This window comes from Micromys minutus, assembly GCF_963924665.1.
Source record: "Micromys minutus genome assembly, chromosome: 1".
In the NCBI taxonomy this organism is placed as follows: domain Eukaryota; kingdom Metazoa; phylum Chordata; class Mammalia; order Rodentia; family Muridae; genus Micromys; species Micromys minutus.
The window spans coordinates 83,797,405-83,823,776 of record NC_137969.1 but is presented as its reverse complement, the minus strand read 5'-3'; the positions used below and the strand labels follow the sequence as shown (position 1 = coordinate 83,823,776).

At 37.4% G+C, this 26,372-nt stretch overlaps 1 protein-coding gene across 3 annotated transcripts in view; it reads right to left on the bottom strand.

The window, feature by feature from the left end:
* The window catches only part of RASAL2 (RAS protein activator like 2), a gene marked incomplete at its 5' end in the record, with an annotated part of 265,930 nt that overhangs the window by 18,725 nt on the left and 220,833 nt on the right, over positions 1-26,372 (bottom strand). For 2 of the 3 annotated variants that reach the window (XM_080920458.1, XM_080920456.1), the window contains 8 exons: positions 333-511; positions 2,889-3,090; positions 5,253-5,489; positions 6,155-6,299; positions 12,525-12,669; positions 14,453-15,007; positions 16,360-16,458; positions 17,601-17,754. In XM_080920458.1, coding sequence (XP_080776584.1) covers positions 333-511; positions 2,889-3,090; positions 5,253-5,489; positions 6,155-6,299; positions 12,525-12,669; positions 14,453-15,007; positions 16,360-16,458; positions 17,601-17,754 — 1,716 coding nt within the window. Of the gene's footprint in view, positions 1-332; positions 533-2,888; positions 3,091-5,252; positions 5,490-6,154; positions 6,300-12,524; positions 12,670-14,452; positions 15,008-16,359; positions 16,459-17,600; positions 17,755-26,372 lie in introns of all 3 variants that reach the window. The other variant, XM_080920457.1, reaches the window with a different exon arrangement.

Sequence of the window (26,372 nt, the reverse complement as noted above, 5' to 3'; positions counted from 1 at the left end):
TGAACAACTAGAAAAGGGTTTCAGTATTAAGAAGGTTGAGAACTACTGGTCTAGAGAGTGGTAGACAATATGAAAATATGAATTTTATAAAATCGCTTCATCTTCTATGAAACAAATGATCTCTGTGTATATTTACATTATAAAGTACTCCAGTATCATCCTAGAAAGTAAGAAATACTGTGTACATGGTGACAAACAACTGGGCTTATCTCGTGATTCTTTTTATTTGCTTATAACTTGTAAGTTACAAACTTAAAAAGTAAGTTAAATAGGTTTTTGCAAAATCTAAACATTATCTGTTGGGGAAGCAGCATTCAAACCCTCTTTCATACCTGTCAGTGGGGTCTTCAAATATTTTCTGCAGTCCAGAGGAGAGGCTTCCACTGACATTTGGACTGGAGCTGTGTTCAGCGAAGCGTCTTAGCTGCTGCTGTATTGGCGTAGGGTTAGTCAGAGACTTGGTAATATCAGCAAGAACACGAGGGAGTGGTCCCAATTTTGCCACAGTTGCCTGTAGGAAGGAATTTTCACCCTAATTGGACAATAAGCATTGTGATATCCACAACATTGTTTTGGGGACAATGATGCCCATTGATGGAAGGATGTAGGTTGGAGGGAGGGTAGGTATTGCATATGGGAGTGGCAAGTTCATAATGCATTGTTATGGAGCAGCGGAACCATGGCGTCGAGATGAATGGAGGAGGCGGAACAAGGTGCAGTAGACATTGAGGAAAGAAAGAAATAGAAATTAGGATTATGCAAATAAAAATTAAAAGACATGCTCAAAACAAACTATTGCCATTCCGACTAAAATATGCATGCAAAGCACACTAAGGCTTTGAGTGGCTACCAGACCAAGATGGAGAGGGAAAGGGAAGAACCAAACACCTTCTACCCAAAAGAAACTTCAGAATCAGATGACTGGCTAGTGTGATGAGACTTCAAAGAAAAAGGATTATGTGAGAAAAGCAATGCATGCTGACATACAGGAAGGTGTTGCACTCAGGGACCCAGAGAACTGCAGGGCATGCAGTTAGTCTACATCACAACCCACCAGCCCACTTAATCTTGGGAACCTTGACTCATTGTCAACTGACTCTTCTGTTAAAAACCCAACCTACCCCAACCAAACCAGTAAAATCATATCATCTTTTACTCTCCTCAGATGTATCTAGATAAACTTCTAGTTCCCAGGACTAAAGATTAAAAATGAAGAAATGTTAAAACAGAAAAAATTGTTAAAAGAGACTTTGATCATGAACAAATAAGACCCATTTCAAAAGATAATTGCACGTGTATCTTATTGATGTGTCTATCTAACAACTTTTAAATAATTGCTTTAGTAGTCTGGCCTGTCTTGGAACTCACTTTGTAGACCAGGCTAGCCTCAAACTCAGGTAGATCCACCTGTCTGTCTTCAGAGTACTGGGATTCAAGGTGTGGGCCAACATTCCTCATGGAATTCTTATCCTTATGGATTCTAGTGAAATTTTCAACCATTATGCACTTTAGACCAACAGTCATGGTTGCCTTTAGGTATTCTTTAGCTTTTCAAAGACCAGTAAGATATGTGTGTGTGTGTGTGTGTGTGTGTGTGTGTGTGTGTTGTATGAGTCCAGCAATCAATCCCAGGGACTTGTTCAGAGTAGGAAGGTATTCTTATAGCAAACCTAAGGTCTGTGCCTGCCAGGCAGGTGCTCTAATATGTAGCTACATGCTCCAGTCAACTAATGGACTCTTCTACTCTAAGTAGGTATGAATGTCATCTGAAAATTGCCTTTACTTGCTCAACAGTGCTAAGTCAAGATTCATATAAGAAGAATTTACTTTCCACATAACTTCAACTTAATACCTACCTAGTAATTCTCAAAGTTAAGATGTAGTTCTTGAGAATAAGGAATGGCTTATGGTTCTATAAACATTTTAAGTACCAGTGGATATACTCATATATATATATATATATATATATATATATATATATATATATATATATATATGTATATATATATATATATGTGTGTGTGTGTATGTATATATATTCTAGAAAGTGAAATTTACTAAAGTTTATTACTAGTCATTATTATATATAACATTTTATAGATGAAGAAAATTTAAGAAAATAAGTAAGTCCTTATCACATAAAAATAACAAGAATTACTGAATTATTTTCTATTATAGAATCTACTTCTCTTAAGATTATCAGTTATTAAAATACTAAAAGTTCATTTGCCACTAGAAAATAGGTTATTTTTGTATTCTTAATTCACTTTGGTAAATAAAAAAAATCCATACTTTCAGATCCTATGTGGCTTTTAGTGCTAAAAATTATATTCAAGTCTGACATACACAGTAGGAAAAACAACTTCTCCATGGTAAGGTTAACTTAAATATGACAAACAATATTTTATAAACCTGTACTTTTAAAAAAGATCTTGTCCTTAGAAATTACCAGAAGAAGTTTCTCTCACATGGATATAGATGCACACTCAAGTATTTGGTAATAGTTTCTAGGCAAGTTTTCAGATATGTATATATACATATACATATACGCACACCAGCAGGTATATATTTGTATATATATGTTTCAGATATGTATATACATGCACATATTTTATTTCTATAAATAACTTTATTTCTATAAATAACTATAAATTTACAGAAATATTTTATTAGCTCAGATAACTAAGCATATATTAATGATACCACAGCTCTCTAAGAATTTTGGTTGTACATCACTCACTTAATGATAATCATTTACTTTTAGATGTGTAAAGTAAGTAAGCCTGCTTAGTCAGCAGAAAGGCTGTGTGTTATCACGGACGATTGCTAGGATCTGGACACTAAGGTTCTGTATCTCCCATTTCCCACTACCCTCCCTCCCACTTTACCTTATCAAGTTGAGAAACTACTTCCCATAGTAAGGAATGCAAAACTGACAGCTCTCTGCCCAAATCAATGTAACCATCGAAGCCTGGGGTATTTGAGATGGTGTCAGGATTAGAAATCTCCAAAAGAAACCGCTTCATTCCACCCCATTCATGTTCTAAAAAATCATTCATGAATGCCATGTATTCCTCCTTGTTACCAAACCTGAGTTAGGTGAGAAAATAAGAACATAGACAAGAAAAGACATGTTAACATTTTGAGTTGACTTACAAATAGGTATTATTTCCTTTTTTTGTAATAAGGATTTTGTTTCTTTAAGTGGTAACTGCTACAATATTATTTTTTTTAGTATTACTTTAATTCATGTTGAAAAATCTCAAGAGTAGAAACAAAATGCTTCTTTTGGTCTTCAAAATTTTTATGTAATATAGTCCCTAGATACTACCAAATGCCCATCAAAATAACTGTCAATTTAAGTAATTTCAGTTTCCAAATATATTCCAGAGTAGCCTCTTTACCCATGGTTCACACTGATGAACTCCAACTGATTGCTGGAACTTCAGATATAACGGAACTCTATGTTTTTCCCTATACATGTACTCAGTAAAAACAAAACAAAAAAACCCAGCAAAAAAAACCTTAAAATGACTATATTTTTTCTTTAGGACATTTAAACTGCTAGCATAACTATTTTGTTTTCTGGGGACAATTACTGAGCAGTAAAAAGTTATTTGGATATAAGTATTATGATACTTCGTTAGTTAACATAAAATGAGGAGCCTATTAACAGGTAGGTGGCACATATTTCATGGATATAGAGAATAAATGGATGATAAATGGATGACCGATATTCTGTTGGACTGAGGTAGACTTCATGAAATGTTTGCTGCTCAGAATGGTGTGTTTCTAAAACTTCCCATTTAATATCTTTGGACCAGAGTTGATCATGGACTGCAATTCTTGCACACGGGAGACTGTGGGCGTGGGCTGTTCCTGAGTCTCTGCCCATACTCTTTATTTCATCAGAGAAGACATTTCTGTCCCTCTAGATTTTATCTATCCTACTTTAACTATATAAAACCTGTCCCAATATAACCTAAAAATAATTTTATAAGAAACAGCTCAAAGATGGGCAAATTTTTCTGTGTTCACCTAGCTATTAAGTCCATAAAATTCAAACAGTAAATTAAAAAAAATTCTATTAGAGGGCTAGAGAGATGGTTCAGAAATTAAAAACACTAGCTGCTCTTCCAGAGGACCTAGGTTCCATTCCCAGTACATTCACAGAGGCTCACAATGGTCTCTCACTCCAGTCCTAGAAAATCTGATGTCCTCTTCTGGACTCCGAAGGTACGAGACATGCATGTGATACACAAACATAGCAAAACACCCATACATATAAAAATAAATAAAGAATTAAAAAACTGCAAAATAATATATGAGAAGACAATCTGCTTCACTAACAGTTTTTCTTCCGCACACTGTTGGTATAAACGTCTGTCTCAACATTCAATACACCTGTAATCAATTTTGCAATATGTGAACTCTTTCCTGGTTCTTTCTTACTGTTCCTTTTCCCTTTTCTTCCCCTCCTCATCCCACTACCTCCTTCCTTCTTTCCTTTTTTTTTCTTTAAGGAGACAGTCTCATTGGCTGGCTGTCCTATAGCCTATGTAGCCCAGGGTGACCTTGGACACACAAATATGCACTTATTTCTACCTCCTGAGTGCAGGGACTGAAGGTGTGAGCCACTGTTTTTGGTTTCCTAAGTCTATAGAAAAGTTGAAAGAATAACAAACATCCATATGGCTTTCATCTATATCAGCCAACTCTTTTGGAAGGCAGCAGTTTTACTTTCATTCTGTATAGACATGTATACTTTTTAAAAACTATATAGAACAAATTTAAACTAAATTATAGATACTACCTCTAACTGAAGGCATTAATAAATTTTAAGTGTTGACCCTTGTGAAAACACTTGTACATGATGTATACATATTACCAGCCTTTTACCAATACTCTCACACCTGTATTATTTTTTCATATTGCTAAAATGATAGCATATGTATTATTTCACATCCTATCTTTTAATTAATATTTTAATATAGTTATCAGCATTTTCATATTATTGGATATTTATATAAAATTACTTTTTAATATTGTTTAAAATTTAAAAACAATTTAAATTGTTATACTTTAATAAATGTTTGTACCAGAGTTTACTATTTGTTTCCCTTTTTAAATGTTATTGACAATGCAATAAAAATCCAGTAAAGCAGGTATGTGGTTTCCTAACCTCATCCAAATGCTCATGCATTTTTTAAACCAGGTGTTTTAAAAAGGGTTAGGGTAGTAGTTTCCCTTACTTGGCAAAGTTGGCCAGGTTCTGAATGACCTTGGCAATAAGAGTTAGTGTCCGAGATGTGCGGTCATCAGGATACTCCTGCATCAGGTTGAAAAGACTGGGAGACATAATGGCTGGGCAAAGAAAACGGAGAAACAGTGAGGCACTGATGAGCCGCTCACTGAGGTCTTGCTTGCCTCGGCTCAGACACTGCTGCTTCCATGATGCAAACACTTCTTTCAGCTCACGAGGGAAGACACTACAGAAGAGGAAAACACACACAAACCCCCCAAACCTCTAAATATAAAAGTGTCATGACCCATGAAAGTGTAAGTGACCCCCACTTTAACCCAGGACACCACTGACCCAGAGCTAAGCTAGGAGAAGGACCCATTAGACACCTGGGGGGGGGGGGATCTGCCCGAGTTGTGGCTGACAAGATGTAGGAAATTCACAGAAGGCCAGATGACAATTTGAAACTGAAAAGTTTTAAAATTCTGGATTAGTACAAATTTAGTTTAGCTAAGTGGGGAAACTATCTGGTTTAACACAGCTAACCGTAATATCCCTAAAGGCTGATCATAAGAAATCTTCCTAAAATCACCATTTGCTTGTGGTAGAAAAGAGATCAAAATTTATGAATACATCTGTTCCACACTAAGAATTTAAAAAGTAAAAACCAAATCAAACCAAATAAAACAACCCGCCCCACATCTCCATCCTCTACTTATAGGTATTAGGTAGTAGACTGCTGACAGGTAGAAAGGGTTCTTTAGAGAGGCAGTTCAGAAGCCCTGCTTACAGTGAAGGGTGACATTTTAGACAGCACTAAGGAAGGGGGATTTTGTGATTTCCTTCAAGTCCTTTCCTTGTGTTAACTTTCATTTGTTAGAAGTAGGCTCTTTGGCAAGGATACAAGCTCACCAGTACGAGTTGATGATCTTGCAGAAAGCCAACTCGCAGCACATTTTCAGGTTGCTCTGATGGTCCATCAGTTCACTAGATGAACACTTGCTGGGATCCACTTCACAGTTCTCGTCTGATTCATACAAGGCTTTGATGAACTCCCCTGATCAGAGAGAGAAGGTGACAAGTCCTAAAACAATACTCTACCTTCCTAAATAGAATACAAAACGACTGAGCACTCCTGAGTTTTCTCTCCTCGAAGCTGGCATGGAGAGATCATGAAGCACCCTGCTTTAGAGCCCAACGGTCACCTCCACCCACTTACTGTGTTCATTCTCTTTATCCTGGACGCACAACCCAACCAATCACCAGCATCATTTATAAAAACAGCAACAATTTGATTTAAAGATATAGTATCGTTTACTGGAAATGCAAAACATATTTAATTGTCATGAACTTGTTACAGAGCTCCTCCTAATAGTTTAAGTAATATCATTCATTCTAGGTAAAAAACTCAACCCAAGCTTGATTGAACAGGTAACCCAACTAAGGCTTTAGGAGTAATGTTGGTGTCAAACACAGATCCAAGTAAGGCTTTTCAGGTCTACCACTAACATTGGGGACGTAATTTAACCATCCACACAAAACTGCAGCATTTCTTTTTATATATACCTTACATGCTTTTCATAGACACTGGTTTACAAGCATTGGCCAAAGAGCCTGTCTATAAAGATCTGCTTAATATTCTCTCACATCAACTTATCTGCTTAGCTCTACTATGTATGCTTCTTCAATATTTCCTAATAGTCCATATGTTTTATACCCTGCTGTGCATATTTATTCACATGCATACCTCATTTGCAGTACAAACCTCTAAATATTAGGAAGCAGGTTTTAATCATGTTTACACCACTGAGTAACTCTCAATAAACAGTATAGGAGCTTACTAGGTTTTTATAAGAGATGGAAGTACATAGTTTTGTTTTCTTACAGGTCTCTCTTCATTAAAGAAGTGGACCTTTTAAAGATCCTTGTTGAGGTTCAAGAAGGTTACTTCTTGAGTTCAAAAAGGTTTCTGACTTGAGGTTCAGGTTAGTTATAACAGGGTTTTGGAAAAGAACAATAATTTCTACAAAATAAAGTAGCAAAAGTAAAGTGAAACTCGTGTTCTGTCAAAATAATTATTGCTGATGTAAAGAAAAACCTTTAAAAAAGTCATCATGGAGGATGAAAAGTGCTGTTAGAATACTCTTAGAGAACAGAAAACAAAGTGACGTGCGCATCCACACACGGCATGCATGCAAGCAAGTGCGTGTGCGCACGCACACACACACACACACACACACACACACACACACACGTATGATATTAAGAGAGATCTAAGGTCAAGCTCCAGATCCCTCACTTAACTAAGGGGTCTTGAGCCCCCATACAGGTACTTGGGATCCAATGTGGGTTCTCTGCAAGAGCAATAAGCACTCTTAACCACTGAGCCATCACTCCAACCTGCCCGTTTCCCCCTTTTAGGAACGATCTTGCGTGCAGCAGACTGACTACAAACTCATTAAGCACTCCTGCCTTTACCTTGAAACTGACAGGAATGCAACCATGTACCACCACACCCAGTTCTATTACGTGTTTTTCTTGCCAATCACCACTGTTACTATCATCAACATTTTATGTGTAGGTGTAAGTCAGCAGGTGTTGGTTTATTACTGCTGAAAGGCATTTGCCTCCAACACCAGCATGGAAATTATACCTTCTGAGAGACTCATGTTTCACAGATGGCATTTCTTCTGTGTCACAAGACAACAAGAAGTTGACTTGCATCAGTCAGATGGAAGACTCATGTCTAAATAATGCTTTTCCGTGTTTTCAGTAAAGAGTAATGCTTTCATTAAGATCAAGACAGCCTACAAACTAGATGATACTGTATATTCTGACAGCAACTTTCTTTCAGGATGGGTAGATATTAGACTTATGGCCTGATTTATACCAGTAAAGTGCTCTACTGATCAACTACAATCCCCAGGCCTGATTGGCAATTTCTAAAATCAAAGAGTTTAAGCAGTTTGGAAATAGCACCCCTTTTTTATTTTTTGCTTCAAGTGTATGGCATGCATACAACAGAACTTTATTAAGAAGATGGCAATCCAATCTCAGTACAGAGGTTGAGTTAATTGTTTTCATGTCTTGGACATTACAACCATTTTCTTTACCCTAGCCCATGCTGTTAGATTACAGAATGTTAAAAGAGATCTTTGGGAGGTTATCTGAATTGTTTCCCATGCTCAATGAATTAAATTTCATGCCTTGCTAAAGCTCACTGGATATTTAATTATTCATTATTATATCAAAGGTCTTGGTATTCATTTATCATTTTAGATATTTAATTCAGAAATACCTTTAAGCATACACATCTTATAATACCAATATTCTCACCTTCATGTTCACAGAATAGAGACTACTGTTAGAGATGCTTCATTGTTGCCTTTTATTAGATAATGTAAATCATTAAAGCAAACCATGACATATAATTCATAATTATAGCAAGCACCTATATAAATGTGATTTAGAGCATTTTTTCTAATATCGTGAAAATCAACTGTTTTTCTTCATAGTTCCTATTAGGTCTTATATCAAAGCAATTGAGCAGATTTCAAGATAACAGAAGTGAAAAAACAAAAACAAAAACTCTTGTTCAGAGTAGGGATTGCTTTTATAGCAGGTGTGCTTCATAAAAAGACAGCTCTACTTCCCAATCAGGCAGCCATTACTTCTTACCAGCTTTTTAAAAAATTAAAAAAAAAAAAAAAAAAAAAAAAGATTACTTCCTTTTTAAATTTTTTCGTTTTTCAAGACAGGGTTCCTCTGCATAGTCCTGGTTGTTCTGGAGCTGGCTTTGTAGACCAGTTTGGCTTTGAACTCACAGAGATCCACCTGCCTCTGCCTCCCACGTGCTGGGACTAAAGGCGTGTACCACACTGTCTGGCTTCTTTCCTGATTCGCTGATCTGAAGCACCACAAGTAATATTTAACTTGTGAAACAATTTGACAACTACTTTTTCTTACCATTTGAATTTTTTGTCAAAGGTAGTCTTGGGCTAGCCACCATGGCTCCATGGGCAAACACAGCTGCAACAATGCCTGATGCACTTTAGTTGGACTCCTGTTTGTTCTCTGTCTCTGCCTCCCTTTCACACACATACAAATGTAAATAAGTAATAATATAAAAATAAAAAAGGTAGTCTTGGGGATTAAATCTAGGGCATCAGGAATAGTTAAAAATGTGCTACCACTGAGCTGTATCTTCAGCTTTTTTGACTCTTCCTACCCCCAACATCTGACTATTTATAATTTTTAAAGACTCATTTATTTTGACTGGATGAAGTGGAAGCTCTCAATGAGGACAGACCATATCTCCTGGCAATCTGCTCCTGGAGTTTTTCTTTGGCTTCTTTCATTTATCTAGGTCCAAGGTTTAGCACATTCTGCAGCTTCCTTCTCATTCTTCTTAGTGTTTTGTTTCTTTAGAGCATTTGTGTTGCAGGACACGTGGAATGACAAGATGCTGACTCTTGGGGACCTTAGTCCTGAGCTCTTTACCTTTAAGGGTTTTCTGACAACATGTTTGTGGACATCATCTTCTTTAGAGAGACTGAAAAGTTTGCAGATTCTGCTAGTTCTCTTAGGCAAATATCCTTCTCTCCTTTTCTTTTTAAACAATAACCACACTGAGAACACTCTGCTGGGCATCCACAATGCATCTGTGAACAGACATGCTCTTCCAAAATGCCCCTTACTCACCAGCAGGCACACTCTGATGAGCATGGAGATATGCTACTTTCTAGGGAAACCTTGCTCCTACTATTGATTTGGACTGCATAACCCTTCTACTCTTCACTCCCAGCAACAGTGGAAACATCTGCATCTATGTGCTTCTCATAGTAAGTATGAGGTTTGCATTCACTATCCACTTCAATGAGTTTCTGACATATTCAACTTCATCCTGTAGGAGGCACCCAGAAAAAGATCCCTTCCCCAACTCTCTTCCTATCTTATCAGTGACCAGGGCTGTGTTTTCCTGGTTTTCTCTTTTTGCATTTTCTTTCTCATCATTTTTCTTGATTCCTCATTGTCCTTTTACACTCTCAGCAGACATAAATCATGAGTTGTGTTTTTTGCTCTTTCCTTTTTGCTTTTTATAATTGCTTAGCTTTATTTAACACTTCTATATGAGTTAGTCTCTGAGTCTTCACATCATGATTCTAGATGTATTTCTCAATTGCTTTCCTACTCAAACACCCCCCGATATTCTTATCGGAACTTCAGGTGAATACATATAAGGTAAACATAATTCACCCTCCCCCTTTCAAGCCTACTACTTCCATGATTTCTGTTATGAATCTAATCAAGGGGCTGGAGATATAGCTAAGCAGTTAAGCATATGCATTGCCCTTGTAGATGACCTGAGTTTCGTTCTCAACATTTATATCTGGCATGCCATAACTGCATGATATCAAACTCTACGAGTGTGTGCACCCACATCTGTGCACCTGTCTACAAGTGATATGATACATACATGTATGGGAGTCAGAGAACAACTTGTGAGAGTTGGCTCATGTTTTCATCATGGGTCACCAGCATTGATGACAAAAGCCTTTACCCACGGAGTCACCTCACTGTTTTACTCTCATGCCCCCTCACTTTGTTCATTGCATTCTCCACGTTTTTCTTCACTTCCACGCTTTTTATTTCATGTCTCATTTTTTTCTTTTATGCTAATCCCGAATCCCTAGTTGCCCTAAGTACAAGTTTTCTGCAAAAAGAGAGGATTTCTCCTTGGGTTAAACAGACCTTATCTTATTTCCTTATATTATAAACTCCTTGTGAACAAAAATCCCTACAATCATTCAGCATACCGTTATTACTGCCCATTGTTGGTGGTTACATGTGACTGATAAGCACTAGAAATATAACTAGAACAAATTGAAACATGGGATAAATGTAAAACATATTTCAGAGTATGCAAAATAAATGTCATTAACAATTCCCGTATTGATCAGCTATTAATATTTGAAATATATTGTGTTAAATAAAATTTGCCATAATTTCATTACTTTTTCCTTTTTTTAAACTTACTTAAAGGTTTAAAGTTACTTAATAAACACATAATATAACACACATATATATTTGTACAGTATAGTACGGTATTACATTCTGTGTGAAGAGTTAGGAGTATGGAGATACAAGAAATTGCTGGTCAGGAGCTGAAGGGGTTTGCATCCTCATAGGAAGAATAACATTATCAACCAACCAGACCCCTCAGAGCTCCTAGAGACTAAACTACCAACCAAAGAGTACTAGGGGGGTGGGGAGGACTACATGACCCATGGTTCCACCCGCATATGTAGCAATGTGGCGCCAATAGAAGGAGAAGCCCTTGATCCTATGAAGGCTTGATTTCCCCAGTGTAAGGGAATGCCAGGACAGTGAGGTGGGAGTGGGTGGGTGGGAGGAGGAGTACCCTTATAGAAGCAGGTGAAGGGTGATGGGGGAGGAAGGGGGAGGGGGAAAGGGGAGGGGGAAGGGGGAGAGGGAAAGGGGAATAACATTTGAAATGTAAATACATAAAAAATCCAATTTAAAAAAGAAATTGCTGGTCATCTATAATCCTAGCACTGGGAGGCTGAGGCGGGAGGACTGCTATGAAAACACGGTCAGCTGAGGTTATGACAGACCAACAGTCTAAACCACTATTTTCTTCAAGGAACTCACACCCAATTTAATGTTCCATCACTTTATTATGGTATTTGTCTAATACAGTTCCTTACTCTATCAGCAGTGACTTCAATTCATAATCTTCTCTAGATCTTTAAGTGAGTCGCTTACTCATCAACAAGTAATGACTGGACAAAAATTAGTTACTAGTTAAAGACCTTAAAACAGAAGTGGAAAACTGTAGGCATTATTAAGCATTTCTTAATTTCTGAGAGAACTTTATACGCATGATAATAAATGGTAGGTTATTTTTTTTAAAGATAGAGGTAATATAACCATATCATAATATGAATACCCAATAATTTTAGGAGGAATAGAACACCTCAGTTCTAGTGGTGAAATTTATCAATAACATTGCGTATCCTAGGATCAAAATGCAAAGGTTTTGGGATGAGGGTATACGCTGATGGGTTTTCTACTTTGAGTCACTTTACAATGAATCTGTGTGATCACGGAGCTGGGAAGGACAGTTTACAGTTGAATTCTAAATCACTCGAGTCATATGAACTAAATTCATGCAGAGTCTATGTTCAATTTATTTGTCCTAGAAGGTAAAAAAAAGTTAAAGCTGAAAGACAAAGAGGACAGATGTCTCCCTTTTCCTTACCAAGTGCATCATGAAGGTACTGCTGCCCCACCAACTTGAGGTACTCCTCAATGGATTTAGTGGCGATGGTGTTTTCTCTGAAGATCAAGACATCATGCTCCCCACAGCGATCCACCTCTGACATCACTAAATCAGTCAGAAAATCCTGGAAGAATAATGTTCAGTCAGAAAGAAAGCACTTGAGTTAAGTACCAACCATTAGAAGAGATTATAGAAATAGCAGATATCCTGGGAACACTGCTTTAAAAACACGTCACCAAACTCTATGGAAAGAGAAAAGGACAGGGCACACAGCTCATGCACCGAAGCTGTGATTTGCTTTCTGAACTCCCTCAAAGGTTTCCTAATGCACTTTTGAAAACAGTTCTAAATGCATCTCCAAATTCTCTTCCCCTGCCCTGCCCCCATTGTACCCAGTGTCATTCTCTCTGCTGCAGTCCCTGCACACTGCTCTGGGTCTTCTGTCCTTTAGACCACATAGCCTTTTCTACATACAATGTTTTCTATTTGCCACAAGAAATTTTTGCAAATGCCGTTCTCAGTTCTGTTCTCCTCCCAGCCTCACCTCTGCCATACCATAAAACAAATTTCTGGAAACCTTCAGATCTCAGTTCCTGCAATGCTTCCTCCTGGACCAAGATTACCCTGGCACCTCACCTGCCAGTCCCACTTTCGCACACTTCCACAGAGCTACCTATCCCTTTACTGTCTACACGTCTCACTGCAATCCAAGAGGTAGTGTTCAATTACTTAATACTGTGCTCCAGAAAACTGAAAGCTCCATGAGGCCAAGGAACAGTGTTTATTTTTGTTCAACACATATAGTGAAGATACACTTCAGCATGACAGTTACTGGTACATGTTGGACACTATTTTATCTTCCCAGTTTTCATTTCCATTTAGATGAAAGATTACCAAGAAACAGCTGCCAAGTAACTGTACAACACCCCTTAGTGTTTTCATTTCAGATACAGATTTTAATTCCATGAAGATTTTTACACTTTGTACATTTCCTGAATATCTCCATCTGTACCACTGGGATACAGTTAGCAGTTAATCTTAAAATACAGTGAAAAAGTACTCCAGAAAGATTAAGGACTCCAGAAAAACTTTAGCTAGGCATGATATTGCACACCTGTGTCATACCTTTAATTCTGGAATTTGAAAGGCTGAGGCAGGAGGATTACAAGTTTGGGGCTAGAATGAGTAATATGGTGAGACCATGTTTCAAAGAAAACAACAATAACACCAGCATTTGAATATACTGTGGGGTTATTCCAGTGAAGGAGCCAGAGAAAGGACTGAAGGAGCTGAAAGGGGCTGCAACCCAATGAGAAGAACAACATTACCAGCCTACCCCTCCACAGCTCCCAGGGACTAAATCACCAACCAATGAGCGCACAAGGAGAGACCCATGGCTCCAGTTGCATATGCAGCAGAGGACAGCATTGTCCAGCATTAATGGGAGGAGAGGACTTTGGTCCAGTGAAGGCTTGTTTTCCCAGTGTAGGGGAACGCCAAGGCACTGAGGTGAAGAGGGTGGGTGGGAGTGGGAGCATCTACATGGCAGCAGGGGAGGGGGTGTGTAATGGGAGTAGGGGGAAAGAGGATAATATTTAAAATGTAAATAAGAGAATATCCAATTTAAAAAAAAGAATATGTTGTAGGGTTACTATAGCAACTACCTCCATGATACCTACCTCATGAAAAAATTACTAGATATAAGTATTTGCTAGTTCTCCCACAGTTTAAAAATCTCAACCTCTTATACATCTGCAAATAGGCTTTCTTAACTCACCCTTAATTCCCTTTCCTTTTTCTGAACAGTTTTTAGGCTGGACTTTCACAGTATCTATCAGTGTCCATAGCTTCATTTCCTTTGTACATGGTAAGGAAGAATTTAAGGTAACATACCCCTTTTGACTTACCTTGGCTCTGCCAGTACTTTGAAGAATGTGTACTAAGGCACAAGCCAACTCCTCTTTATTCCTCACACTAATTACTGGCTCAAGAACAGAGCACAGCATGGTGTAGTTGCTGGTGATGAATTCTGCAAACTCTTTGTATTGCTCCATAGGCAGAATGGTGATAGTTTGGAAACGTGACTTAATCCGAATAGAAGGTCCTCCTGTCTTTCCTTTGTTGGGTGTGGGTGTACTCACTGGGTACCACTTTTCTACAAACTGGCGACCAGTCACACTGGCAGTGGGGATGTTGACTAACCCTACATAATTATTCTTGTCCTTTTTTTTCTTTTTTTCCACATCCTTATAAATATGAACTGTGATGCTATGAAGAGGTGGAAGGCTATAGAATTCAAAATGTTCACCCCAAAAAATATTGTCTGCTTTGGTCTTGCTGGTTGTACGAGCAAAGAGGGTATCATCAAGGCACAGTTCGCAGAAATATTTTTTTTTAGGGGCAAGGTCCTTGGCTTCAATGATCCATAAACGGAGAACATTTTCAGCTCGTCTACAATTGTCCTAAAAAGAGACAACAAAGTTGAATTTAAAGCTGACATATCAGAAAAAATGCTTTTTTCTTAAAATAATGCTGATTATTAATGGTCCTCTGCTAAGAGCAATCATCAGATAGAAAGAAAAATTGCCATCTTCTTGTTCAGGATCATAGAACTCTGAAGAAGAGTCTTGCACTAGTAAGATGGTTCATTAGCTTCTGCTGCCAAGTTTGACAACCTGCATTTGATCCCAGGACACACATGGTGGAAGGAAAAGAAGCAACTCCTGCAAATTGTCCTCTGACTTCCCTACACACACTGTGCTCACTCTCATTCTGTCTGTCTGTCTGTCTGACTGACTCTCTCACATACTACATACACATAAATAAATGTAAACAAAAATACTTTAAAAGATTCTTACAGAACTACATATTTTCTGTTTTACTTGTGTTAAAAATATCAGCATGTAACAGTAAGTTCTCTATAGATATCTATATGAGGATGGAATAATTTCTAGGAATAAAAATGAAGTTGCTAACAACCTTGCCTTCTCCTGGCAGAGCGTGTCACCTAGCTTTTTGAGTCTCTGTATTCACATTGGTAAAATGACAATAATATCATCTTCAGTAAGATTATTTTCAGTACAAAAATGTCATAATGTGTACATAGTTTTAAAAACTGTCAAGCTCTAAGCCAGATGTGGTAGCACTAGCCTATAATCCCAGGATTTGTGAGGCTGGGACAAAACAGCTGCAAGTTTAAGACTACTCTTGGCTATACACTGAGACCTAGTTTATAACAACAAAAAGTTACAAAGATTTATAAAATCAAGATATTACTATATTTGTCTTTTATTGACTTGCTGCTTACAAAGTGATACATTAAAAAGACTGAATTGGTTCTGACAATTTCATACATGTATAATGTGCATTTTAAATTCCTTCTTACCCTCATTACTTCCCTCCTTACAAATTCCCCCCCCCCTTCAGAGACCCAGTGAGTTTAATCAAGAAAATATGCATGGCCATATGTTTAGAACTATCCAGTAGAGCCTGACGGGCTCCTGGGGTGGGCATACAACCAAAACCTGAAATTACTCTACCCTAAATCCACAGCCACCAGGTCTGTAGGAGGGAGCAGGGTCCCTTGGGCCTCTTCTAATCCATGACTGACTGCTGACAGGACAGACCCGGTTTTGTGTGGGTTGCTGCCACAGCAGCTGAGGTGATGAGAACACTGGTTGTGTACTTAATCCTTCTTCAGCCTTCCTGCAATTATATTGTCTGCTCTCTCTTCTGAGATGATTCATATGTCTTAGAGGGGGTGTCATAAATGTCCGCTTTGTGACACATTTTTGTCACTCAAAGCCACCATTACCTTATTTGGCTGAACTGTCCTTCGAAGGTTTTCCATCCACTTATCTCTCTCTGAGGCGGAGTTACAGCTAAAGCATTTACTTCCACTTAAGTAGGTGACCTTCAACACAAAGATTAGAGATGATGTAAGAGTGTGTGTGTGTGTGTGTGGTTTATCTTCTAATTTCTATAGTTTAGGGACATGTTTGGAACTAAGATCTTACCATGTAAAACAACTGTTTTAGCTTTGTCATATCATTACTTAAAACTCAATCTCTAAATAGCATGCATACTTCTGGGCTATGAGAACAAAGCTCATTACAATTTAGCTTGCCCGTGGTTCAGAAAAATATAACAATAAAACAATTTAAACTAATAAAAATTAATTAAAAAGTAAAAATGTTTGTAAAGTCATTTGATTTCTTCTTATTGCTTTATTACAATGCTTCAGAAAGCCACTAAATGAAGTTGAAAGGCATCAGTACAACTGAATCACTCTTGGAATCCATTTCTCCTCCAGGAGGCAATGAACTCACTGACTTCCAGTATTTATAACACTGGACATAGTATATACTATGTCCATAATAAAGACTACTGAACTGAACTCCACAAATAAAAATTCGAGAGATTCTCAACAACAACAAAAACAATAATGACTTTATTCGTATTAATTATAAAAACACCTATAAATGACCTTCTCAAACTGCTGTAGTCTGTCACTCTCAGTTGATAAACAGTGAATCAGATCAGACAGTGTGCTGTGTCTGGATGGCAGCTCCTAGATTCAGGTGGTTAGTGAAGACCTGAAATGAGGCCACTGATGTAGGAACATACTGGAGATTACAAAACAAAGCATGGTCCTCAGTCAAGAACTGCTCATGTTATAGTTATAAAACTGTGATTTTGGTGGGTTTTCTCAAAATTCCCTTAAAATTAAGGATTAAATACAGGTATATGGAATCTTTGTCAATATTTAAGATTAAGCATATTAATTTGAGAAGCTATTATTCATCTTATGACCTATATTGAGAATGTACTAGGTGCTCAAGTTTTTGAGAGCAAAGGCATGAGAATTATTAACTTGAATTACAAATATAATTCTATTAACAGAAATTTAATTTGTTCCCTTTTAAGAAAAAAAATTAGGAACTGAACTTAACTGATTATCAGTTAAGATAATCACATCAGAAACATGATAGTGAAATTGTTAAATTATTACCAACTCTTCTTCCTTCCTTCTATCCTTTTTTTTTCCTGTTTTACCTCAAAGCAGAAGTCTTGTCCGAGGATGCTACTGTGTAGTGGCTTCACTGAGACTGGCTCTCCTCTACCAAGATCCAGACACTCCACTGCACTGCATGGGCTCAGCAGGGACTCATGGGAACGGGACTCTTTCAGTTTAGGCAGACCACGAGACCTATGAGCACAAGATACGTAGGGTGTTACATGAAGGTCTAATGAAAGGAAACTAACAAAAATGCACAAAAGTGGTAGGCAGAAAATAAAGGAGGAACATATAAATATCCTATGATATTAAGAGTATCAGCAACCACATTCATGAACACATCTTTTCAACAAAGCATAAAACATAATAATTTTACAAGCCTCAAAGGACCCCTACATTCCTGTACAGATGTTATTTTCATTCTCACTTCTGTATTGGAAAATGAATACGGACTATTCAGAATTACTTTATCACTTTCTATGCAGAAGTACTGTCAAAAGACATTCTTGCTGAGACACATTATCTGCTTGGATCACCAACAATGGCTGAATCCTCAGATTGCTTCTTTGTGTGATGGTAGATCCCACCCCAGCCCCCACATCCAGCAAGAAAAGAAGCATGCAGAAGTAGTCACAGTGACAGCAAGAAAAAAACTTTTCAGCACAAGAATGTCTTTCAAACAGCCTGATTTCCATCTTAATATGGAGTTCTCTTCTGGTAAACTTTGACTTCTATACATGCTTTACAGTATATATATGAATAAAGAATAGAATGCCTTAAGGAACTCTCATATAGTTTTTTTTTTTTTTTAAGCCAAAGTCGGCAGAGGACAGCTGCCACTGTCCATAGACAGGCATCCTGGCTGACTGTAGGCAGTTAGGTACCCTATTCTTGTCACTAGAGGAGCTAGTACTTCACTGCCTTCCTACTGTAAATTGTAAAAATTAGTGGAACCAAACATGATGGAAAACAAATTTCATGAATTCAGAAATGTATGGCCATTCAGTTTAAGTCAGTAAGTATACTTATTATCTGAAACAACTATATGCTTTAAGCAGAGGGTCTTAGTAATAGTTCTATAAAGAAATGTCTGTGTAAAAGATGTTTGTTTTGCTATAATATTTTCAGCAGCTTTATTTACTAGGAACAAGGGTAATACTGGAGGGAGCTTTAGGACTTACTGCCAGGGAGTCTAAATGATTAAACAGACAGTGGAAACTCACACTAAGGTCACTATCTTCTGAATCCAGGCTACTTAGAGCTACTTAGATCAACTCGGGAAAGAAGAAACATCTTAAGCAATAAGCATAATTTAGCTTGTTGTTACAACAAAAACAAAACAACAAATAATAATCACCATCTAAAGTTTACGCCAAAAAATACTGTGTTCTGACAGCAATTTTTTTTTAAGCAAAAAAGGCAACATAGTATTTCCCATTAGCAAAGCAAAGTATGTAGAGAAAGGGACAAAAGCTACCAAATAGAATGTATAAAAAATATGACAAAGCAACAGTTGTATCATTCCCCTTTGTTCTGGGTAAGAAAACATGTTTGAGGGGATGTGGGGCAAATACAATACAAGTATAAATAACTAAATGCTTTTTTACACCTTAGTCAACTTATCATAACGCAGCCTTTCTCAACACACTCAGTCAGAAGCCAGAACGAAGAAACACAACACCACAATCTTCATTAAACAGAAAACAATTCTAGCTATCCTTCTCAGAAACTGCTGGAGAAAAACCACTGTAGCTCAGGCCAAGATATATTTAAAGTATAAGGTGTCATAACAACATTCCTTTCATTTTTCTTTATAATCTCCAAAAATTAAAATATTGCTTAATTTTATTTAAAACAAAATAGATGTCTACCTACATGAAGCAACTGTACAGCCACTTGGCAGTGCAGCCCCAAACCATAGCGGTGCCACATGTCCGGTATGTAGCGAGTCACTTCCTGGACTACATCTCAGAAAATTCTGTTTAGAAGACAGGAACCAACTGAGTATGATTTCCCTGATGCCTTCCTTCAGTTACTGATGCCGCAAAAAAAAAAAAAAAAAAAAAAAAAAAAAACCTTTCAGGTTTTACTCAAGTCTTCAACAGATGCAGGACAGAAACACAAACAACCAAACAAGTCCTCTCTATCCAAGGCCTGCAGAGCAGGTGATGTCTCTCTATTCCTGCAGGCTGCATCTAGCCCCTCAGGTAACACAAACAAGGTTCCAGGGCTCCAGGCTGGGCCTGTTGCCATGGTGCTACACCTTTAAGGAGATTAGAGCTGGAAGGCAGCAGGGAGAAGCTGCAGCTGGCAGGGCTCAGGGAGCACAGGGAGCATGCTCTGCAAACATGGTGAAGGTGACTGTTTTAAAATAGCAGGAAGAAGAAATGAGGGCCCATTCCCATTAAATTCTCAGTCAAAGGCTGGTAACAAAGGCAGCTCTGGAGGTGAAGCATGATCTTGTATTAAAAACCACTTACGGACAGATTTAGGATGCTTTAGTTGTTTCGTGTGATTGCTAGCTACCCTCCCACTGGAGATTCACTATATCTCTGTTCACAAGTACAATCTCTCACACCAGGTATTCCCTTTGCAGAGCCCACCCTAGTAAAAGGCTCTTTTTGCATGATTTATCTGGTTTAGAGTTATTTTCTAACTTTAGAATAAATTAAATATGATATTTTTCAATGTTCTTCCAGTATAGTTCAACTTCTAATAGCTGCTATAAAAACTCATTCTAATCAAGCCATCTGTAATTATACTTCAAAATGCTGCTTACTAAATTTCAATATTTAATATTTAGTTCAGAATCTTCTATAGTTCAAAATGTGAATAAACACATACATGAATCGATAGCCAAAGTCTAATATGTCCAGCCTTATTACTGAATAAATAAGCAGGCTCTTCCTCTATTGAGAAGACTGTCTCTGAGAAGTAATTCCCACAGAAGCGCGATTACAGTAAACAGAAGATCAAACAGCCTGGGGATGTCTCAGGGCAAGTTGGGAAGGAGGCATTATTTCAATATGGCATTAGAAACCCCAGGTCACCTCTAACCATGTTTACCTCTTCCTGTATCTCCACATGAATTGATTTTCCACAGATCTTCTAATTATTGAGTTTTAGAGCCTGGTGCCACCAGTTCACTCCTCTAATGGAACAGAATGGGGATTTATTGGGAGAATAATGAGTTTAAAGCAACTTTTCCAAGGTGAGCCTGACAAGGGCCTTTATCAAGAAACCTGATTTGGCCTCAAAAGGAGATAATGTGCATTCCCTAACTGCTGGCCAGGTTATTTCCTGACCATTCTCCTTTGCCCTGTACCATTGGTATAAGCATCACAGAGGAATAATCCAGGGTTCCAATGTGATGGTTCCTTAGTCTAACTGGGAAATAGCTTCCTAGAGCTTGATTTTATATTGAATTAACAAACACCACAATCTACATTTAGTCAATTTATGGACTGTGAGGAGGGTTAGCATGGGTTAAAAATCCACTGTTGATGAAGGTTATTTGCTGACTTATTGAGAATATAAACTACCAGGCAAGAGAGGTTTTCTGGTACCACAGTAAATGAAGTTACATTATTTCAACCTTCATCACAACTTAAAATCGGTCTTAGAGAGTGAATGGCTGGGGGATGGGACCCAGCACACACAAAGCAGTGGACTCACTGGTGCAGAAGGAAAGGAGTAAAAGAACCCTGATTAGTGTGATTTGAAATAAACACAGCTGGATTTTCTCAGCTTACCCATCCCATTTTTTTAAAGTCACATTTCCCGACAGCTCCAATAATGCTTGGTTGGCTAGCTCAATCTGCCACATGTTTACAGATTCCATTCCAAATTTAGGAATTGGGAAACTTTTAATTAAAAATGCTTATTGCCACACAAAATCCTGGACTCAGTGCAGGTGAGTTTCTGCTTGGCTGGCAGTTATGATTCTGAACTGTGTCACTGAATTATTGAAGAGATGCTGAGCCAGTAGCTGAGTACTACAGGACACACTCCTGTTTTAACCAGAATGCATTTTAAGGCATTCACTCTGAAAATGTCCCAAAGAGTAATTAGCAAACCTGGGTATCTCAACATTTTTGACATTTTTTAAAACTGAGAATTTACAATAAGAAAAAAAATTTTCCTGTTCCCTGGATTCTACTGATGTTGTGAATATTTCCAAGAGATTCTATCTGTTGAAGACAATCTAACTCTCTTTGACTGAGACTTGGCTTTCCCCCTCCGGCTTTAGAGAGCACCACTCTATGGTGCCCTGAGAACCCGCTGTCTGAGAGTCGATGCTCCATCTGCATGGCCTGCTTGCTGAGGTGAGGCCAGTCCTCACCGCTTATGCTACTCATCTTTGTGTCACCACAAGCTCCTTGTGGAAGCACAGGGCATGATGCAGACTTTCCTCCTCACTGCTCTCAAGTTTACAGACAGGATGGTCTGATGAGCCTAGACGCTAGGGATGAAGCAGGGTGTCTGTAGTCTGATCATCATTTGAAATAAAACCCCATGGCTCTCCAGCCCACAAAAAAGTAAAATGAAGGACCTTCAATATGTATTTATGTGCACATTCAATAAAGGGGACATAGAAAAAGACTAGAAAAATCAAAATACATTTTGAAAGGTAGAAAATTATCTAGTAGAAACTGTACCATTTTATAATACATTCCTCTTGGTCCTTAAATTGCAAATTAAAATCTACTAGTACCAATCAAATAAATATAAACACAGATAATACTGAATTAAGTAAAGACATATAATAAATAAACCAAATTACATGTAGAATCAAACTCAACTGATAGACCAAATGAAGGAAGAAAATACTAAATTCTTTTAAAAATATTTTTAATTGAAATAGAAGTATGCCACTCTCTCCCTTCTTTTTCTCTCTTTAGCCACTCCCAGTTACTTTCCCCAGAACTCTTTCTGGCTTCCTCACTCTCAAATTGCTATCCTCTTTTTCTTTGACTATATATGTATACACAAACACAGACAAATATACACACACACAAACACATACATACATACATACATACACACACACAAACACACACACACACAAACATACACACACTGTGTATGGTTTCAAGACTGATCACTCTGCACTAGGCAACCAATAAGGAGACCCATCCTTGAGAGAGACTAATTTTTCTTCTAGTAGTCAATAGTTGCCTGTAATTCTTAGTCTAGGAGTGAAAATTTCCCTCTTCCACATTAACATGTGCATTGACATTGCTGTTGTTTCCTCCTGGGACTCTGGCCCTCCTCTTCCACTATGTTCCTTGAGCCACTGATGCAGCAGCTGTAGTTAGTATAGATCTGTCTGCTGGAGCCAGGCTTCCCACAATCCATTGAACTCTGAATTGTGTCCTGTTGAGGTTTCTGTGACGTTGCCTGTCAGGGGTTGAGGGTGGCCTCTACTGCTGAAGACACCACACACTTAGGATATATGACTTAGATGAGTCAAACTAGATCTGACCTGAAAGCCTCTTTCCTGTGGTCTAGCTTTTATGGTTCTACAACATACTATGCAAGTTGCCAAGGGAGATAAGAAAATTAAATAATCCTAGCCAGCTGCAATACCTATGAACCATGATTATCAGCATGCAAGTACAGCAAGCAGAAATATAGGCATATATCCAATACAATACAGTTTGTTCTATAATAAGTCATCTACACGGGTGTTCAATGGTTAGATAGACTAAAGACTTAGACAAGCCATGGTATTTTAGCACATGAGCCAGACTCAGGATAGAGTATAGGAACAGGGAATGTTATTTGAGAAGAGAGAACACAATCAAAAGCAGAATAACAATACAAAACACCATGGGAAGTATTGTAAATAAAAGACTTCATGGTGTTGTGAAGAGATCATGCTGAGAGGGAAGACTGGGTCATGTCTGAATTTTGCATGTGATCCTAATGATTATAATAAAAGTATACACATGCAGTAAGATATTACAATTGAAATTTCATTTGTGATACTGAGAGGTACTATGCCAAAGTGAGGTACCAGATAAAAAGTAGTGTTTATAAAGAAATTGTTTTAGGTTTAGTAATTTTACCAATGAGAATGAGATCTCATTTCACTACCATGTTCTCTAAGCCCAATTCTTTACATGCAACCTACTGTTTTCTTTCTAGAAGCATTTTAAGAATAGGAAACAAACACCCCTTCCAAACCTTGGTGATCTGATATTTTGTGATGTTATAAACTGATATGCTTCTGTTCAGGGGTCTTTACCATTTAGAGTACTAGAAACTGAGTGGTCTCTCCAGTCTGGACATTTGTTTTCTTGTCTGAGGACATTTTCTTCTGTTATTCCTTTGATAATTGCCTCCCTAAAGTCTTTGTTCCTTTTCTATAATATTGTTCATGGACTCTTTCATTCTCTATATTATATACTGCTGTGTAAGGCAGGTGTGGAAGTCAGAAGACCACTTGTAGAAATGTGTTCTGTCTTCCCATCATGGATGCTCTAGGGATGAAACGAGATCCTGTGGGAAAGAAAGTGCCCTCACCAGCTTCTGCCATTTTGCCAGTCTGATTCTTGTAACTTCTGTTACACTTCCTACAACAGTGACTTTATTTTCTTTCATATTATCTTTCAAGTTCTATCTACTTGTTTTGGAAAATATCCATTTTACGTGTTAAGTTTTTTTTTTTCCCTCTGAACATTACTACTCTCTCTACCTGATTATTTTGGTCTCTGTCTTTCATTTTGGGGTATTTCTTTGGTATTTATAAGACATTTGGTTATATGTTTTAGAATAAAGCACTAAAAAGCTCAGTGGAAACTGTTCCTGGAATGAGCTCACAGACTAATGAGCTCCACTGCAGAGTACTTCCTGGCCAGCTGTCTTTCTTTTCTTTAAACATCTTTATTAAAATATAATTCACATACAACAAAATCGACTCATTTCAAGTTTACACAGTTTTTAGTACAGTAAGATTTGTGCAATCATTACCACAACCTATGTCTAAAATCTGTTCAGCCACTGAAAGCAGAAGCCAACCCTCTGCAGTTAATTCTTTCACTGGCTTTTTCTATATCACATCTTCAGTCTTTAACAACTATTAATCTCTGTGCATTTTCCTATTCTTGACACTTCCATATTCTACAAAAAGAAACATAATATTTAGAATTAGTATTCAAGATAACACCATGTAGATTGGGAAAATGAAATGTATAAAAGGAGTATTGTAGCCTAGGCTATGCCTACAGTTCACGACAAGCTTCTTTCAGTGATTATGATTTCAAGGTTAATCAGTCAGACACACAGTAGCACACATCAGTATTCCATTCTCTCTTGTGGATGACTAATATTATGTGGACATATTATGTTTGTAAATTCATTGGTTGATGGTCATTTGGGTTATAATCACTTTGGTAATCACGTTTACTATAAATAATGCTGCTGTAAACATTTATGTCCATGTATTTGTATGGATATGTTTTTATCTGGCATGTACTAACTAGTTAGGGTTTTAACAGAGAAACACAAACATCACTACTATAAATCTCTCTGGGGAACGTTCATTTACTAGCCTCCTAAAGTAGGGCAGAATAAACTCTTTCAGAATTCTGGGAATATGTGTGCTAAACTAACCCTCAATGGTAAATGATAGGTACCTGACTATTTCTCAGTATCTATCCTTTTCTCTACATTTAAGAATTGATCCTTGCACCTCAGAAAATTGGATATAGTACTACCTGAAGACCCAGCTATTCCACTTCTGGGCATATACCCCAGAGACACTTTAATACACAACAAAGATATATGCACCACAATGTTCATAGCGGCTCTATTTATAATAGCCAGAAGCTGGAAGGAACCCAGATGTCCTTCAGAAGACGAATGGATTCAAAAATTGTGGTACATATACACAATGGAATACTACTCAGCCACCAGAAACAATGACTTAACCAAATTCTTAAGAAAATGGCTGCATCTAGAGAAGATCATCCTGAGTGAGATAACCCAGTCACAAAAGAACAGACATAATATGCAGTCACTGATAGTGGGATGCTAACCCCAGAGGCTTGCACTCCCCCAGAAACAACTCACAGACTGTATGAAGTCCAAGAAATAAAGAAAACAAAAACTATACATATATTCACAAAACAAGAAGACTTTGACTATTTCCATGTTGCGTTTTGTTTTGCATGTACTTTACGCTTATTGCAACTAGTACGTTTTCAATGCATACTGTCAAGCCCTTGAAAAAAATCAAGTACTGACTAAAAAACATAGTCACATGGTTTTATGTAAAATTTATTTTAATGTCTGAAAAAACAGTACTGACAAAAATGTATAATTTTAAGCAAAAAATGTTTAAAATCTTTAAAAAAAATAATAAGCTGTTAGTCTTTTGTGTAGATGGAAATATCTCAAGAAACACTTCTTGTTATGATTAATAATTTGAGTCTTATTTGTAACAGATAAGAGACCAATGTATTTTCCATGTATTTTCATGTTAAAAAAAATAAATCTTGTTTTGAAGACAAAAAAAAAAAAAAAAAAAAAAAAAAAAGAAAAAAGAATTGATCCTTGCATTATTGGAGGCACAGTATACCCAAACATGAAAATTTCCAGTCTTCCTTGCAAAACAAGTTAGTAATGAATAACCAAGGGTTTTTGGACCATTTCATGGAAATTCTTTTAAAGTGTGGTAACTCAATTGGTAGTAGGCAATGCCCTTAAAAAGGTCCCTCTTTTCTAATGATGATGATGATGATGATGATGAAACATGAATGTTATACCCAAAGCTAAAGCAATTATCTTGTGTTCATAGTGTTGTG